The sequence below is a fragment of the Mytilus edulis genome, chromosome 5 (assembly GCF_963676685.1).
Source record: "Mytilus edulis chromosome 5, xbMytEdul2.2, whole genome shotgun sequence".
Taxonomy (NCBI): domain Eukaryota; kingdom Metazoa; phylum Mollusca; class Bivalvia; order Mytilida; family Mytilidae; genus Mytilus; species Mytilus edulis.
The window spans coordinates 22,462,442-22,482,209 of record NC_092348.1 but is presented as its reverse complement, the minus strand read 5'-3'; the positions used below and the strand labels follow the sequence as shown (position 1 = coordinate 22,482,209).

At 33.0% G+C, this 19,768-nt stretch overlaps 1 protein-coding gene and 1 long non-coding RNA gene across 2 annotated transcripts in view; one reads left to right on the top strand and one right to left on the bottom strand.

The window, feature by feature from the left end:
* The window catches only part of LOC139525434 (uncharacterized), a 40,352-nt gene extending 33,040 nt beyond the window's left edge, over nt 1-7,312 (top strand). The window contains exons 5-6 of the mRNA XM_071320760.1: nt 404-709; nt 4,924-7,312. Coding sequence (XP_071176861.1) covers nt 404-709; nt 4,924-6,575 — 1,958 coding nt within the window. The 3' untranslated portion in view covers nt 6,576-7,312. The remainder of the gene's footprint in view (nt 1-403; nt 710-4,923) is intronic.
* A 5,235-nt stretch (nt 7,313-12,547) lies between these two features.
* On the bottom strand, nt 12,548-16,160 carry LOC139523197 (uncharacterized). The gene is made up of 5 exons (XR_011664575.1): nt 15,850-16,160; nt 14,801-15,006; nt 14,242-14,308; nt 13,859-13,930; nt 12,548-12,892 (listed from the first exon to the last, which is right to left on the bottom strand). It is a non-coding gene; the product is annotated as an uncharacterized lncRNA (long non-coding RNA).
* Between the last annotated feature and the right edge of the window lie 3,608 nt (nt 16,161-19,768).

The window sequence follows — 19,768 nt, the reverse complement described above, 5'->3', positions numbered from 1 at the left end:
TCGACGCACCCGATTCCACCAGTTTCCGATTTTTTACCTGAATTTTTATATTCCTTATCGATATACGCGATTTGAACATTGGTAAACTACTGTTGAATTAATTTACCACCAGTACATTGAATGTCAGATACGAAATTAAAAACTAGAGAATAAAAGTAAATATTTGTTTCATTTGTTAATGACTTTTTTCTGAACTTTTTAACACAATTTTGTTTCTGTGTTAGCTATAAGTTTGGGTTAATGAATATAACGGCTGATATGGTAGAATAATATATTACTAATAAAAGAATGTAATATTGTTCAGAATTTTGTAGTTCCGTGTTATTATGGCGAATTAAATCGATATTATGTTTAATAATTAATACCAAAAAAAATATATATACGGACTGACTTTCTTTCCCAGATGATGACGTTTGTTATGTGGAGTGGAGGCTTGCAGCACCAGGTAACTGGGATGTCGATGAAATTAAGGACAAATTGAAAGATCTTTCAGGTCTGATGGGAAAATGGTTTCGTATAGTGTTTGTCTACAAGGGATCACTGGTGATTCAGACCACAGCTTCAATATGTTTCCTGCAAAATGACAACGAACTTCAACTTGCTGTAGAATCATTTTTAAGAGATTTCGTTGACATTTGTGATCTTGTTTTGGAAACCAAAGATATTGTTAAAGTGGAACTTGTAGTATCCATGGAAACGTTTACGTCACGTACGTACTACGTCATTATTTCAATTCAATATGGATAATGTTTCCATATATAACATTGTTTGAAAGTGCAAATGCATTTTTTTATTATTATTCAGGTATAAAGGAGGGATATGCCAATGAGATAACTCTCCATCTCAGTCAAAATGTATAAAAAGTTAACAATACTAGGTCAAAGTATACCCTTCAAGACGGAGCCTTGGAGCAAACAGCAAGTTATTAAGGACCCCAATATGACTAGTGTAAAATAATTCAAACAGGAAACAACGGTATAATCTATAAAAATAACGAAACACATATGAACAACTTCACAAACAAAAACCACGGAAAAACAGGCTCCTTACTTAGACCAGGTGCATAAACATGCAGCGGGTTCAAACTTTTTAACAGGCGCCAAACTTAACTCTCACCTGATACAGAAGCGCAAATTTACAACATAAATAGCAATTGAAACGGCTTTACTCGATAGAAAAGAAATTAAAACCAAAAATAGGAAGCATACACTAAACGAATAGGCAGACGCATTAAGATATAAAATATAAATAAATAGTGCCTCAAAGCTTAAACGAAAAGCATCCTGTAGTTGTACTTATGAAATCAGTATATGTTTAATACTGTACACCTAAAATACTTCGTGTATAGTGATTAGTCGACCACGTTTTTTTTAACTATGAGAAGTCAGCAGCTCGCGAAACAAAAGCTGATTGAAGTCAACTATGGGGTAGAGGAGGGGATAAGACGACAGCTAAATGTTAGTCGATGTTAATGTTGGGGAACCAACATATATATAACACTCATATATGTTATGATGGTATGATACTAAACCGCTTACGGGAAGGATTGTGCCTGATGTTCATATGATGAAATCATAATCTTTCAGTCAGTTTAATTGAAGTCTGGAGCTGGCATGTCAGTTAACTGCTAGTAGTCTGTTGTTATTTATGTATTATTGTCATTTTGTTTATTTTCTTTGGTTACATCTTCTGACATCAGACTCGGACTTCTCTTGAACTGAATTTTAATGTGCGTATTGTTATGCGTCTACTTTTCTACATTGGCTAGGGGTATATGGGGAGGGTTGAGATCTCACAAACATGTTTAACCCCGCCGCATTTTTGCGCCTGTCCCAAGTCAGAAGCCTCTGGCCTTTGTTAGTCTTGTATTATTTTAATTTTAGTTTCTTGTGTACAATTTGGAAATTAGTATGGCGTTCATTATCACTGAACTAGTATATATTTGTTTAGGGGCCAGCTGAAGGACGCCTCCGAGTGCAGGAATTTCTCGCTACATTGAAGACCTGTTGGTGACCTTCTGCCGGTGTTTTTTTCTACGGTCGGGTTGTTGTCTCTTTGACACATTCCCCATTTCCATTCCCCATTTCCATTCTCAATTTCACTGTAGTAATACATGTCTAGCTCCATAATTTATATATACCTCGTCTCAAATAATAGCCCAATGATGTATGTTGTTGTCTCAGCAGGTTTTGGTACCCCGCTTTAACTGTGTCAAGGGCCCGAGCAAGAGCCTTGGACACCTCGTCCAAGTAGGCTATCAGATAAAGCTTTCGAGTAAATACATTAACTCGTCGCTTTATCTATGATTGTAACACATCTATATAGGAAAGTAGATGGCTTACCTTGCAGTTCAATTGTTTTGTCTGTCGTAGATGATAATGATTTTACTTTATGAGGTCACCATATGGCCTTCGATAATGAGTATAGTGATCTATCATATAGCCTTATTTTAAAATTTATTCAATGTATTGGCTCAAACAGTTTTGTCATTCTGTGTCATTTGCGTGATTTTCAGTTGTTTAACTGTTATCTGTTGAAAAGATAGCTTACACCAAACATTAGACTACCATACAAACATTTCTTTATGGGAGACTTCTGAATTTTTTTTTAAATTAGTTAAGACAAATAGTTATATTCATGGTAAACGGAAGGCAACATTTGATATTATTCTAATTATAGACACATGAAAAACGTCGTTTTCGGAAATGAAGCTGCTGAACAGAAACCAACAAAAGGAAAAATGCCAAGCATTTTCCTTGAACATTTAAACTATGTTTAAGCATGTTGTCGTGTGTTTAAAAAAATCAATTTTTGTTTTGCCCCTGTTAATTGCATGCAGGATTGGAATACGAATATTAAAGTCAAAGTTTTACTCAATGATATGTATTAATACATTTTCACTTACTTTAAGTATAACGCTTTCACTTGTGTAGTTAACTCTTTTCACAACTGTATATCATAGACATTGATAAAACATCAAGTGCTGAGAAATCATGCCAAGCGGGATTTAGTCCGTCACTGGTATCAAAACAAAGTCTGAATACAATTATTCCCCTTTTGCTGTCAACGATAATTACAGGCTATATGATACGAGTATGCTTCGAAAACTAAATGTAAAATAACGCATACGAGAAAAATCAACGGCCTGAGTTTTTCTGATCAAGTTTGAATAAACGAAAAACAAGTATGACAGATGTCGGGCTCTAGACTTGGGATAGGTATGGATATGACACTCCGTAAATTTTATGGACAACATCACGAATGTTATGATCCATACGATGTGTCTTTGTCTAACTATAACTACGGACATTTTGACCACGTCTTAGATAATGTTCTACAATTTACGTCGTCGGTTCTTAAAAGTGCCGAGCATGACCTATCCCCTAATATAATTGTTTTGGTGAATGTGAATTCGCATTGCTATAAGACGTGTCACGGAATTTGCTCTTCCAACATTCATGAGCTTGGTTAAGATGTTGTATTTGTAATTCTGATCGGACATTGTTAAATGTCTTATCGTTTGTAGTTGTACTTCTAATTTATTTATTATTTCTATTCGTATTTAAAAGTATAGATAATTAATCACCCATATCATTTGTAAGATTTAGTTTAAAGCAACTAAACGTACACTATTTTTTTTTATTGTTTGATTCAGAAGAAACACCGACATAGCTAGATCATACAATTAATTATCTAATTACTACACAATTCTATATTACTAGTCTTGTAATTGTTTTAAAATACATCAAATACGATAATTTCAAACCTAATATTGAACTACATTTTGTATATCAATATATTTGGAAATTTACTTGTGATGTCCTTTTGTAACGTCAATCCAGTCATGTGATAGACAATGCGTGGTTGTGTTTGTGTTGTGCTAGTTTCAGGTGCTGTCCTGGGTTGTTTTACGTGTTCGTTTTTATTCTATGGTAAGTCAACACTTCGGTGTTGACATAAATATCAATTATATGGTCATTTTTTTTTATATATTTACTGTTTACAAAGGTATGAATTATTTTAAATACTAAGGGTTTTCTTATCCCAAGCATAGATAACCTTAGCCGTATTTGATTGTTTTGTGAAGTTTAAGTCATCAATGCTCTTTAACTTTATACTTGTTTGGCTTTCTGACTATTTTAAACTGAGCGTCACTGTAATTCTTTTGTAGTTAAAACGCTGGCGTATTAAATTATAAGCCTGGTACCTTTGATAACTATTAGCATGTCGAAATGTAATATTGTATTTTTTATTTGTGTATTTCACTGTCCTGAAAGTTCTTTCATTTTTTTGTACTGTAGTCCTGTCATGTAATGTTGTCCTTTAGTGTTATATTTTACCTTGCCATAAAAACGCGAGGTTTTGCAAGCCACCCTGTTTTCTTAAAATGTCCTGTAACAAAACCTTAATCTCTAAAAGCGCAAACAAATATGAAACAAAGAAGCACAAATGGCATATAGACAACGCATATTAAAAAAATTAGAGACAGGAATATCATAAACAATAACATTATGACAGGATGTACAAGTACCACAGGTATCTTAATCTTAAAATGCATCACACGTAAATGAATTTTAGTATGAAACGGTTATTTTGATTTTATAACATCGTCTGAAAAGTCGAACAATAAATTATTTAGTCATGTTAAGTCATTCGGTCAATGTTCAGTCTTGTCCTTTTCGGTAGATCCAGTATTCTTCAGACAATCCAGCGCTTGTAATCAATTCAGTACAATATTGTTCAGTACAATGTTGATGTGTAAAGATAACTGACAACAATGTCCATGCTTTTAAATAAATTATCTTCATAATCATATAAGAACAATGCAGATAACATAATGTATTAGAATTGTATAGAATCTTTCAAATTCCCTTTACATTTATGATGCAATTGTTATCCAAGTTTTTTGTTTTGTTTTTTTAGAATATTGTGTCTCAGAGGAGTTGACAATACCAAGTTTAAAGTGCGACATCTGTACCACTAAAAACTTTTCGACAGACGCAATTCAATATTGCTTAGAATGTCAAAAATATTTATGTCGTCATTGTATCGCTAACCATATGTTAAATGCAGCATGTTTGCAACACAACCTGACAGACATTGATATTTCTTTAGAAAACACCTGTTCCAAGCACGAAGGCAGCAGTCTCGAGTTCTTTTGTGAGGAACACGATTGCTTGTGTTGTAAGTCTTGCATTGATGAAAAACATTTATCCTGTCAGAATTTGGTTCCTTTAGAGGCTGTAGCAAAAGAGATGAATAAATCAGACATTTTTCAAGACTTATCTAATGATTTATTCTGTTTAAATTCAACATTAGCTAAAGCAATCACAACCCAGGATGACAATATTATAGGCCTAAATGATAGTGAAATTTCGATATTTAATAACGTTAAAAGTCATAAAGCTGTAATCCTAAAACGATTGGACGAACTTGAAGGCAAAATTAGACTGGATACCTGCTCGTTAACAGAGGAACAGAAAGATAAATCTGAATATAGTAAAGGTTTGTTACTGCAGATAAAAATCCCAATCCAAAGCATATCAAGGCAATTAAATCAAGTATTGAAGTGTTCTTCACAGAAGGAATTGTTCGTTTTGAATTACAAGAGTAAATCAGAAATGGTAGCTTGCAAAATCAAACTTCAAGAATTACTATCAACCCTTAAGACAAGAAAAATCATATATAAACCACCAACAGACATTCAGAATAAAGTTAGGTCTTTGGGATCAATAAAACTAGATTCTTCAACATGCCTTATTCCAGAAGGTCATGTGCCATTATTAGATCCTGAAACGCCATTGCAATTTATATTAGACCTTAAAATAGAGATTAAACGCCCTGGAAATGTTTGTATAACTGGTATGGCTATCACATCTGATAATCGTCTATTGCTCTGTAATTACTGCAGTACAAGCTTACTGGTTTACGATGACAATGGTACCTATTTACAGGATTGCATTTTATCCGGTTCGCCGTGCGATATAGCTGTAATACCTGGTGAAGACAAAGCAGTCGTTACTCTACCTGATGAGAAATCTATACAGTTTATAGATATAACAACAATGACAGCTGGTTCTATACGAACTTTATCTGTTAGTTATTTAGGTGTTGCTGTAGTAAATGAAAAGATTTGTGTGTGGGGTATACAAGGTTTGTACATGTCAATACTCGATATAGAAGGTGAACTTATCAACACAGTTACAGTACCATATGTTAGTTTATACTTTCTCAATACAGGCCCTCGTGATAGTGTTTACTATACAGACTTTTATGACGATACTGTATGTTGCATTACTTTGGACGGAGAACAACAATTCAAATACACTTCAAACGATCTAAAAGGCCCTCAGTCTGTTATAACCGACAAGAAAGGTAATGTTTATGTGGCATGTATGAATTCTAATAATATCCAAAGACTAACACCTAACGGAGAATTCATGGACGTCATTCTGAACGAAGAAAATGATATAGAATATCCAGCTCATATGGTCTTCAGTTACGATTATCGAAAGCTATTTGTGATTAATCAATTTACAGATAACACGTGTCTCCTCGTATTCTTGTGCAAATAAAAAAAATAAATTCTTCTAAAATGAATCATCAATATTCAGTATATATGGTGTATAGAGAGATTGATATAAATAAACTTCGGCTATTTATCTTTTATAACTTTCGTTTAAATTGAGCCAGGATATGTGATTACATCAACCGAGCTAGAAATACCATTAAACAGGATGTGAATATAAAATTTAATGCTCTTAGAAATTAAAGATTAAGTCTGTTTGGTTTTTTTATCATTCCTTTTTTTTTTATGTTTTATCAATGTTTAGAACATACGTACAACTTCTCGTCCAATCAAGTTTCTTGGATTTGCCTTCTAATTTTCATATTACATGTTTTTCCCGTGTACTTGGTAATTTTGCATGAATGTCCACTAGGGTAAGATTTGATCTTATACTGCAACTAGTTGTGTTTATTTCCTAAATATAATTGCATGGCTATATTTTGTGCAATGTCAATTTCATCATGGAACACTTTCTTCGCAATCAGGGGTTCATTAAAGAATGAAGATAAGTTTGAAATTTGTGTTACAATTTAAATAGCTATGAATTTATTTATTTAAGTTGCAGTATAAAAACATTAGTAGGTCAATGTCAGAAAAATATCAACTTTTTTGTACTCGGCCCAAAACTGGGGAAGGGCTCGGTACAACCTCGCCCTTCCCCAGTTTCTCAGCCTCATACAAAAAAGTTGATATTTTTCTGACATTGACCTAATATTGTATATGTATTGTGATAGAAATAATAAAACAAAAAATGCAACTGGCTTTTTCGGAATAAAATGCTGTGCGCATTTAGAAAAAAATGTTTGTAATGAGTTCTCATTTTTTTTTTAAATATTGTTGACCAATGCAAGTTCTTTTTTTTTCACTAAAGATTAACACTTATGGTCCTTAATGTCTTTACCAGTGTATAACACTATCTTACATTTGTGATAATGTATCATCCGTGCTATTAATTTGTACACAAAAATGTTTCCACATGTACCATGAAACATTGTGTAGGTAAATTTATTAAATGCAACTTGACTAGCTTTTTTTTTTACTTTCTGAAGGAACTTGATCTAACTTATATAGTTTGTTTTAGTTTTACTGTTAAATTGATAAATGTTCTTTCTCTGATGTTTGTGCTGTTTTCACATTTCTTGATCGGTGTGAGAAAATGATTTCTCTAATTTTTGTGTTATTATCACCTTGTTCACATTTCCTGATCGGTGTGAGAAAAATTATTCCTCACTAGTGAAAAATCTATTCTCGGCTAATAATTGGTCGAAATTTAATTGTGACATAAATTTTCTTAGTTTCTTCGGAATTTTTCTATCTATTGTGACGTCATGAACAAAATAGCGACCATGCCTGATGACGTCGCATAAAAAGTACACAACTTTCTTCAAATTTTTAAAAAGGAAGGATAAAAAATCATTACAGAAACAGATTACACCACTTTAACTCGTGTATTATGACATTTCTCCACTCTCAGCAGTTACATTTTAGTTATTTAAAGAGCTCTGCAAGCCTCGCCCTTTAAATATTAAAATGTAAGTATATCCAGGGTAGAAATGTCGTAACACACTTGTTGCAGTAGTGGAATCTATTTCTCTCACTGCAATTGAATTTGTCCGAAAATTAACAAATATATGATCGATATGCAACTCCTGAGCAAATTTGCAAAACATAAAACTTAGTTAATAAACTCCGTTTAATAAACACTTGCGATGCAAGTAGTCAACCAAAATAAACTATCAATCGCATCTCAATAACACGTTAAATTTATAAGTTTATATCAAAATAAACTCTCAATAACAAAAATATTTATGTGCGGTTCGCGTATGATTTTTGAAGTATGTAATTTATTCTATTTTGTTTTCAAAATAGTTGTAAACCGGTTTTTGCGGTCAGTATATAATGAAAGTTGCACGAGATTTAACTATCATTCAAATCCCAGTCACGTCTCAGTCATTACAGCTGAACGGACGTGCTAGGCCAGCTCTCCTTTACCCGCTATCTTCGATGAGGGTTTACAGTTAGATGATCAACGACTTACTACTTTAGATGACAGAAACCAATCCAAGCCTTACAGTAGACGTAGTAGTAGGCGTACCCACGTTTACATGCACTCCAAAACTCATTGTATCATGGGGGAGTGTTATGCCGATTATCGTCTGAGGGCTGTATCCTAGGTGTTGGGTGATTGACCTTCATTTCACTGCCTCGCGGCTTTGGTCCTGATAACGCTTCTTGTCATCTATAATACTACGTCCGAGACTCATCTACCGGTACTCCTTCATCGAGGTTAGCGGGCTGCCAAGCTGACCAATCTGACCCTGAAAGCAGCCGTTGTGAAGTAAAAGAAAAACATCAAAATAGTCAACAAAAGAAAAACAACTCACCAAAACCAAGATGGCGGCCTACATATGGCGTCCTTACCTGTTCCTGACCGTACGCATCAAAATATGATAAAGCTCACCAAACGCCTTCCGGTACCGAGCCGACCGTGCAAGGGCTGAAAAGCCAGTCAAGGTCGTTAAACACTTCCATATATATTTAACTATCGAGGTTTGGGCAGTGACCATTGTCGTACGTTTCTTTTGTATTGAAGTTTAATTTCGTTATGTCTGATATCGAGCCTGATAAACTACGTGATATGGAAGATGTAGAGCTGCCGGGTCAAACTGCTTCCGATGAAATTACAAATGCTGATTTGTTGTCGTTGATGAAAACATATTTTACCAGAAAGTTGACGGGAATCGAGAGAAATTTTGTAGATACCACACATGATCTTGCACGAAAGGCACAAAAATCTGAGAGTTCCTTCAAGTTTAAGGGTAACAAAGTTCAGTTTGACTTAAATTCTGATTTGTTAGACAATATTGCTATTGCTGTAGACTATATAGAGCACCGGAGCTATGAGAAGGCCGTTAGAGTGTTGAAAAAATCTGGTCAATCTTTGAAGAAAAGGAATAAGCTGATTCGTATAGCTGATAACTCTGAAGGTGGGTGGAAAACTGTGGACGAGTAATTGTCGGATGACGTGGCTAGTAACTCAGAGGATGGGAAGCGCATTCGGGCGGCTGATGGCAGAGCAGTGAAAAAATTGAAAACCGTGAAACAGGACAAGTGTCAAAACTTAAAGAAAAGACCCGCGGAATCTGCAGGTGGTCCGTCAAATATTGCTCACAATGGTAATAATGGTGGTTTTTCACAGCAACAACCCTTTCTTGTCGCGGGGGCCGCCGCCCCCCCCGTCACATCTCGTCGGAACAGAGCTAGGGACATCTGTTACAACTGTGGTCTGTATGGACATTGGGCAAAAGATTGTAAAAAAGGGGGAAATTCAGCAGGTGCCAGAGAAGCACCAAACTGAGAGATCTCCAGATATTCTTAAGGTACAGAATGTAGACAGTTTTGACTCTTTTTATGATTATGAATTTGGTACCGCTTGTATAAACGTTAAAAAATAGACTGAAAAACTCTTCAGATTTTTGGAAAATATTAATGCTTCAAAGTTTATTTAGATTTAATTGAGAATGGTTATAAAATACCTTTAATTAATGAACCAGAGAGCGTTTTGCTAAGAAATAATAAATCTGTGTTAGAACATAAAGATTTTGTAGAAAAGGCAGTTCAGGAATTAATTGATGCTAGCTTGATAAAAGAGGTATCGAACAGACCGCATGTTGTTAACCCGTTAACTGTATCGATTAATTCATCAGGTAAAGGTCGTCTAATTTTAGACTTGAAACAAGCAAATCGTTTATAGTAAGATTACGTTTGAGGACTGGAAAACTGCCAGTCAGTTTTTGACAAGCGATTGGTTTTGGATTTGCCTTTGATTTAAAAGCAGGATATCATCACATAAACATTTTCCCCATCATCAGAAATATTTGGGGTTATCTTGGAAGTTTGGTGAAACGGTAAAATATTTTGTTTTTACAGTTTTACCGTTTGGCCTCTGTTCAGCGGGGTACGTATTCACTAAAGTTGTAAGACCTTTAATTGCTCACTGGCGCAAAGACGGTATCAAAATTACAGTGTATTTAGATGATGGTTTATGTTTAGCGGAGACTGAAAACCTTTGTGGTGAACAATCCGTGAGGGTAAAAAACGATTTGATATTGTCAGGTTTTGTTCCAAACAAGGACAAGTGTATATAAACACCTGTTCAAACCTTAGTTTGTCTTGGTTTCACTTGGAATTTGAAAAGTTCTTTGATGGAGTTGCCGTTAATAAAAATAGAAAATTTTATCAATTTGATTGATGTAATTCTGTCTAAAGCTTTTAAAGTTAAAATTAGGTTATTAGCTGAATTATGTAGGAAAATAATTTCCTTTTCACCAGCTATTGGAAATTTTACTCAAATTATGACAAAGTGTACTTTTTCTGTTATAAATAAGACAAGACTGGGATCAGTACGTTGATTTGAGACACCACTCAGATAGTATTCAAGAAAAAAAAATTCACTGTTTGAAGCCAGTACCGTTATTACGGAAGAATTTTGAATTTAATGTTTTCACTGATGATAGTGATATAGGTGCAGGAGGTAATTTGCAAGGTACTGATTATATTGCACACAGACAATGGTATGTGACAGAGGCAACAGAGATGAAAACATTAAATTCAGAATTCTTTCGTAATAACGGTACTGGCTTCAAACAGTGAATATTTTGCTACCAAAAAACAATTCTTGAATACTATCTGAGTTGTGTCTCAAATCAACGTACTGATCCCAGTCTTGTCCTAAAGGAGTAGGTCCGGTAAGGGCAGATTTTGGCCTCAAATTTCAGGTTCATCTAACGACAAAATTTTGACACTTTTTAAACACTTAAGTGTCTATTTCAAATGATTCGATTAGCTTATGTGAAAGATTTTAACTGATTAAGGTGGATCCCTACAGATATAGCAAATTTTTTTTCACCATTGAATTTTTCTTAAAATTTGCATACATATACTATGCAATGGCCTCTATGAAAATTTGAGTTAAAAATAGTATGTCACCAGACTCGTTTCCATGGTAACGGTCACCAAAGTTGGAACATCACGTGTATGCATAAAAACATACCTGATGTAGAAACTCTGGATTTTTTTTTAAGCCTTTGAAAGTATTTTGAAAGGTTTGTTCTTCATTTATTACAAAATTATTATTTAAAATGTAAATAAAACACAAAAAATGGCAGTTTTATTCATTTTCATTGATTTCGGCTCTAATTTCATCAACACTGCTCCACAAAAAAAACACAGATTTTGTTAAAAATTTCAATTTTTCTTAAATTTCCAAAAAAATGGTCCAATGAATATTTTTTTAAATTTGACATAAGATGTTCATAACAATGAGCTTTAAAAAGAAATAAAAAAAAATATGGGTCACCAGACTATTTTTTGCCCGAAAAACGTTTTTGTGACCCCTAACGAAACAGTGATCAACAGCAGTTTTTTGTATATCTTTCATCATCGGTGATCAAAGTGTGACATATGTTGTCATATCCTTTGTTAAACTAACCCAGAATAATACAGTTTCACAAGGCAATCAAATGAGAACAACTTTTTGGTTTCTATGAACAACGGTTACCATGGCAACAGGACATGAAGTTGGAAAATTCAAGTTTTTGCATTGTTCTGATGTGCAAGATTAACAACCTAACAGACAATGGCAGATCAAATACCATGATTTCAGAGCAACAACACATGGCTTCTATGTAAATGTAAACAAATACTATGATACATTGTAATGCAGCTTATATTAGTATTACTGTGGTCTTAAATGAGCAAAATAAATTACTCAGAAGTTAGCGAAAATCACCAAACATATTTTTTTTTAAATTATCGATTCATAGGTAACAGTCATGCAAGTAATTGAATTAAAAAAGACTTTGTCACCTTTTCCTCAGTTAATGATTTAAGTTTGATGAAGCATAATGATAATACATTATATATTTCAGTTGTCATAGTAACATAACCAAAAAATGATGAGATAATAACTTTTTCAAAGGTTTTTCAACTTTCTTTATTTTGAATGCCTCAATAATCAAGCAAACATATAACTGTTATATTTACAAATATGTAAATAGTTTACTCCTCTGATTCAGTCAAGTACTTATTGATAGTCATAGCATTATTAGAGTTCACTTTGTTCTCAGTCAAAATTGTCAATCCTTCCATATTGAATAGTACATGTTGCTCCCAGTCAGATATATCATATTACTATTAGTGGCAATTCTTTGCTTATAAAATCTTTGTTTTCTGGTTATCTGTTTGCCTCTCTAATTTCTTATTCATACTTTCCCAAATTTTCTGCGTAAATTTTCCAGGGGAACATTCTATTGCTGCATTTACCTGAAAGTTTAATTTATTTATTTGTAATGAAAAGGTGTAATATATACTAATAAACTACTAAATCTATATAATATTTCAGTGAGTGCAAAATTAATCCAATCATGCATTACAACATCAATTTAAAAAGATTATATTATACCTGACTAACAAAGGTACTCATTAAGAGTTTTAAAATATGATATATGGCCAGGTTTTTGAAGTGATTGCAATAATTAGGTCAGCTGATGGGTATGCATTTTATATTGATTTTGCATATGATGGCCATCCATTTTAGTGGTTTTTATTTTGTGTACAATGGCAATTTGGAATGCAATAATTGACAATATAAATGATATAGGGAGCATTATAGGGTCCAATGCAAATTCAAGGTATACATGTATATTTAATAGGTGTGACCTTTACCATATACCTTAAATCAATACAGTTGAACTGTTCTTTCTGGTAAAAATTTACATATACAGCATGTGACCAAGTTTGAAATAAACATAAGTTATCTACATCACATAGTTATCTTCACTGTCAGAATTGTGGCACATAAGAACCAGTGGCAGTCTTGATAATATACTTTGTATTTAAATTATGAAATAAAGTACAAATCAATAGTGTAAAATGTGGATCACTGTGACCTTCTTTTGCCTGGAAGCTGAGTTACTGAGACTCTGAGAGTGTATATATAAGTTTGCATGATCTGACACCTTTTAGTTGCTGATATATACATTTGTTGTATATGAAATTGGATGTTTAATGTAACCAAAGTCAGTGAAGTGGAAAATGAAGGTCAGTGACATCTGTGTACAAGTTTACATGATCCTACATTTTATAGTTGAGTCTACTAAATATATTGTCCAAAAAGAAATGTTATAAATGCCTGCAAAACACCATTATCAGATTAAAAAGTCTCAAATGAAACCTAAGTTTTTTTTCAAAGGTAACTACATGTAATTATCCTAAAATGTATGTATTTACCATTGACAGTCATCCTTCATTTTTCCACAAAACTGCTGCTAATAACCTGCTGTTAAATGATAACCATGAGACCTACAATTGATAACAAATATAACAAAAATTAAATAAGTAAATTAATATGATATAGGATTCATAAAAAGTGAGAGTTTTATATTACTTGTTATCAATGTTGGTTGATGAATATCAAAATAGTGAAAATAATGATAAAAAAAGCCATATTCCATATAATAACAAGAGCATTAATGCTAAGTATGGCATCCTCTCACCATAGAAGACTGTTGCTTTCACATGGGTGTTTAGAATCTACAATGTCCACTTTCACCTTGACATTTGGGAATATCTTTTCTATTAATAAAGTTAAAGTCTAAATTCTTTAAATTTACCTGTATTACTTTCATAGTTTCAACCAGTACCAAACATTTGCAATTCTGCAACAAAACTAGCTTCAACCTAATGAAAAAAAGTGATAACAAATATATATAAATGAAAGTGCATGCAGTGTTCAAATACTATAGCTAAAATATATTACATTTAAAATTAACTGGAAACTCAGGCTTTTAACAATGAAATTTGTAATAATAATATGTATAAAGGCTTTCAAAACCAAATAGGTTTCATTAAATTTGTTGAAATTATACATTAATATAGATTTCATTTAATAAATACAAATGTAACTAATTCTAGTTCAATATTTTTGTTGAAACAAATTCTGTCATGTTCTATACATGAAAGTCTTCAAGTATATATTACAATGCTTTACCACAAAATTGATTTGAAATATTGACCCTCAACTTGAAATTATTAGCAAGATCTGTTAATTCATTTTTATTACTGCTGAAGTGCAAATATGAATATAATTATGGTCCTCGTTATACTTTATATAACTACTTAGGAAAATTATCAAAAAATACTTTGAAATTATATGACTAAAGGTTTAATTACCTTCTAATTATTCATTAAATTAACCATCTTTAAAACTGTTTCTTCTTTTGACTTTATTTACAGGATTCTTTTGCAACTGCAAATATTTTCTTTCCAGTTTAATTCTCCTTTTTCTTTAAGTATGGCTGATGAATTCACAGAAAGTACATTCAATCCATTAAGGAAATTGTTGAAATGTGTGGCACAAATTCCTGCATGTATCATTCCTGAAAAATATGATATGAAATGTCAGTTTGCACATGTATTGGTAAATTAGATAAACTATAAACTATTTAGACTTGAGTTCATAATTTTATTTGGAATATACAATTGATTTTTTCAATTTATATTCATATAATATGATTGTGAATTCATGTTTACCTTTATTCTTATAGATCACAGACTCACATTTATTTCTAATAATGTGGAATTAGAATGGGTGCCCCCTTCTTAATTTTCTTTTTTGCCTTCATGCATTATCCTGCATTCTACACATCATTCTAGGTGTTTTTAAATGACTAAATATGTAAGGTATCAGACCACTTGGTCTCTGATCACATGCAAAAGATGACTTAATATGAAAATTCTGATTATAAAATAAAGAAAACTAATATTTTGAGTTTGTAAAACATTAATTTTGTGAATGAATCATTGTGACTGCAATTGTTTACTTTTTCAATTCTAATTTTATGTATGGTTATATAATTGCTACCAAATAAGTATTTACAAAATAATCCTCTCCTTTTGGATGCAAAACTAAAAAGCCCCTTATGTATAGATGTCTTTGTGTTCATTGCAAAAATGATAAATAACTTCCAGGGGCAAAATTCCAGAAAAATTACTAAGTCCAGCTTCATAAAAAATTTGGGCAGCACTTCCCCTCAAAATAAAGCTTTATACCCTCAAACCACATAAACCCCAGACCATAAAAGAGGGGAATTAAAGAAAGAAAAAGAGAGGTGTGGGGCAGGTTCATTTATTCAAGACATGAAACCATACACCTTCTCCAACCAGTAAATGTGTAAAGTCTAAAGAGAATATATAATAAAGAGAAAATTGAACTCTCTTACCATGTGCAGCTTTTGAATTGATAAAAAATTCACCATTCCCATTTTCCCCCTCGTTTCTACACTGTCAAACATGATATGCAGGTTACATGCACTGCAGCTACAACGATATGGTATGGACAAAATGCTCCACGGCCTCCACCTCCTGGTACAAGCCTTGAAGGTCGTATTTCCGTTCACAGACAGTATCCACAGGGGACAGTTTTACATCTTAACGAACATATTCTGCGCTAGGTGATCAACCAGAGCTAGCCGTCGACCTTCTTTCCAGGTTTCGTCAAACAAAACATCACTGTCTGTGATCGGACGCCGAATTTCTCCAACTTCCAAAAACTATATCATATGATATTATAAGTTGAGAATCATTTAAGACTGTGTGAACTTTCAGGCTGAAGCTATTCATATTCTTTATTTTTAAAGAACGCATGCATTTATCCTTTATGATAAACCTTCCTTTCTTCTGACCGATGAGCTGTAACTTGGAAGTTGTTTACACACGTTGTCAACAGACGACATCGGAACTGTTACCGTGACCTAGATATACAGGCGATATATCCTAAATTTTTAAACGGGAACCAGTTTTACATCAGTAAAATGTTGTTATCTCCCTTAGTATCGGAAGTCACCTTAAGTCATTAAAAACGCTCCGTTTCAAGCTTAAGTATGAAAAATCTATCAAATATGCTAAAAAAACGTCACTTTTCAGATGTTTTTTGTCAAAAATGGTTAGATTGATCGTAAAAGCATCAAGAAGGAAATTGAACAGACCTATAGAGAAAAAGAGTCCAGTTACTTCTGATATTAAGATCAAATTATTTTCAAAGTACAATTCAGTTGGTCGTTCTCTTAAAGATTTACGCCTATTAAAAGTGTGTGTACTATCTTATACCGGATTTTTAAGGTATCAAGAACTGTGTAGTATAAAAGCAAAGCACATTTTAGTTTGTAATGAATATATAGACATTTTCATTGAGAAGAGTAAAACAAACTGTTACAGGAAAGGCAGACATGTATTGATATCAAAGCTTGACACTCCACAATGTCCATGTACAATATTAGACTGTTGGTGTTATTAAAGAGAAGCAAACATTGATTTGTCTTCTGATATATATATATTTAGACTTTTGTCTTTTTTGAAAAAAATCACAGAATTTTGTTCTTAGGAAGAAAAGCTATAGTTTATCCTATACCAGAACGAGAGAATTGATTAAATGTGCATTATCAGAGATTGGTTGTATCTCTAAAATAGATCAGGTGGTGCCAGAGCTGCCGCTCAAAACAATATTTCAGATAGGTTATTTAAAATACATGGTCGGTGGAAATCCGATCAAGCTAAAGACGGCTATGTATTAGAAGTGGGACATTTAAAGACGTATCGTATCCGTATCTGATACGTTGACGTATCTAAACGTATATATATATGGAAAGGGCGTCAAAATTCTTACTTCGTAACTTGTCAATTTGTAACTTGTAACTGTGTGATTTTTCAATTTGTATATTGCTGTTTTGTAACTTGTCGATTTGTTAAATGTCGATTTGTATAATGTCTATTTGTATATTGATGTTTTGTAACTTGTCGATTCGTTAATATTCAATTTGTATATTGCTGTTTTGTAACTTGTCGATTTGTTAAATGTCGATTTGTATATTGTCTATTTGTATATTAATGTTTTGTAACTTGTCGATTCGTAAATTGTCAATTTGTATATTGATGTCACAGTTTGTAACTTGTCGATTTGTTAATTATATAAATGTCGATATGTATATTGTCTATTTGTATATTAATGTTTTGTAACTTGTCGATTTGTTAATTATATAAATGTCGATTTGTATATTGTCTATTTGTATATTAATGTTTTGTAACGTCGATTCGTAAATTGTCAATTTGTATATTGATGTTTTGTAACTTGTCGATTCGTTAAATGTCAATGCGTGATGCGTCAATGTGTGAAATGTCATCGTTGTAGTATGCTAACGATTATTATGACGACAGATGGCGCTCGGTTTCTTCTTCGTTTTATAAGCCTCCTGTAAGTAGAAGCACCTCCATATGGAATATATATACCTAAGTAATTTTAATCAATCAATTACAGCAAATGCGTCTAAAAGAAAGCAAAACAAAAATTGCATGTTTACAGGACCCCAGTTTTATTTTATTTACTGACGTGGACTTTCGTTCGAGAACGGAAACTATAAAAATACATCCCGACTAGTCAAGTCCCTCAACGTAATCGATCTGTCCTAATTGCGAGGTAATTGAAATAGTCGTTGGTCCGTGGAATATAACGACTGGATTATTCAGGTAAATACAATAAGGAGATGTGGTAATAAACCGTATGATTGACAATGAGACAACTATCCACCAAAGCAAAGTTCAAATAAAGTCGATGTAAGCAAGTATAGGCAACCTACGGCCTTCAACAATGAGAAAACATAATACCAAATAGTCGGCTATAAAAGGCTACATCATTACTGGAAAACCCAGGTTCTAGTAATAAACGTATCTATTAATCCTAAAATGCTATTATCGGTTCATTTTATTCTGATAGGAGGGGAAAGGGCTGACATATATATATTGATACACATGCCTACTGAATTTTTTCTGGTCAAGAAGCTTAAAACTTGTGCATGTCATGTAAAATAAAAAATCATTTGCAATGAATTCGTAACAATATAATCCTAACTCAATTGACAAACCATGCTGTATTCCGCCTGGCTCTTCTGTCCAGCAGTCAACCATGATCCCAGGTCGGGTTGTTGTCCCTTTGACACATTCCCCATTTCCATTGTCAATTTTAAGTAGGTGACGCGTGTAGTAAAACCTAAACAGTTTCATAGTTTTACGATCATGGTCATTAACAAACTATCCAGAGGGAAAACCTCCTAATATATTTCGATATAGTACCATGATCATTCTAGATTTGTATCTGTATCTGTAGGAAAACGTTGTGGATAAAAACCCCGGCTTTAATACAACGATAGACAGAGCGCCGTCGATGTATTGACGATGCACGAGAGCAGTTTCTGAACGACTGGCAACGCTCGCGGTTTGCGCACTACAGTTTCTTCAAGGTGGTTCCACTCGAATACTGTTTTTACGAAAAATAAGTTGGAATATTGTGGTTTTTTGCTCGTTGAGATCTCAAAACACTTTTTGAAGTTCTTGATATGCAATTTTTTCAATACGTTTCTTGACTGATAATTGTTCAATCGGGCACTTGGCAGCAATTGATTGTCCTTTTTTGGACGAGCTTTTTTTTAATTGTCTGGCTCTATAGCACTGAAAAACTTTCTTATCAGGAATCCTAGTGTTAATTTTGACTTCTTGACTACGTTGCATTTTTGGAAATATTGGTAGTCCAATTTAGGTCCTCGTTTAGTTTTCTGGTTCCTTTAGATTTTATTACAAAATAGTGCATATTCAATACAATTTTAATATAATAGTATATATTAATCAAGTAACTCATTTAAAAAAAAAACATTCAGTTTGTCTTTGCAAAGTTCAAATATGATATAATAAACTGTGACATCTTTTATCTTCATTACTCAGGAGGCAAATAAATAAAGATCGTTCGTCTATTTGCTTCTTGTATTAAAACATCATTAGAGAATTGCATTCTTTTCTGAAATTTTTATATTGAGATTATAACATTAAGGAATAATGAGTGTCAAACCATTTCTCCCATTCATGATACATTTAGTTCAAAATTTGATGCCCAGGACACTATTAGTATAAATTTTCCAGCACCGTCTTATATTTCATGTACTTAGTCTTATTTGGACCCGGTTAAATATTAAGTATACATTTCCTGCCAAGTGACAGTAATATATTTGCGAAGTTGATAAGGAAGCCCGTTCGAGGAGAGCGACACATCTATGATATCCCATCCCAGGTTTGGTGACCAGTACAGTAAACTCTAAA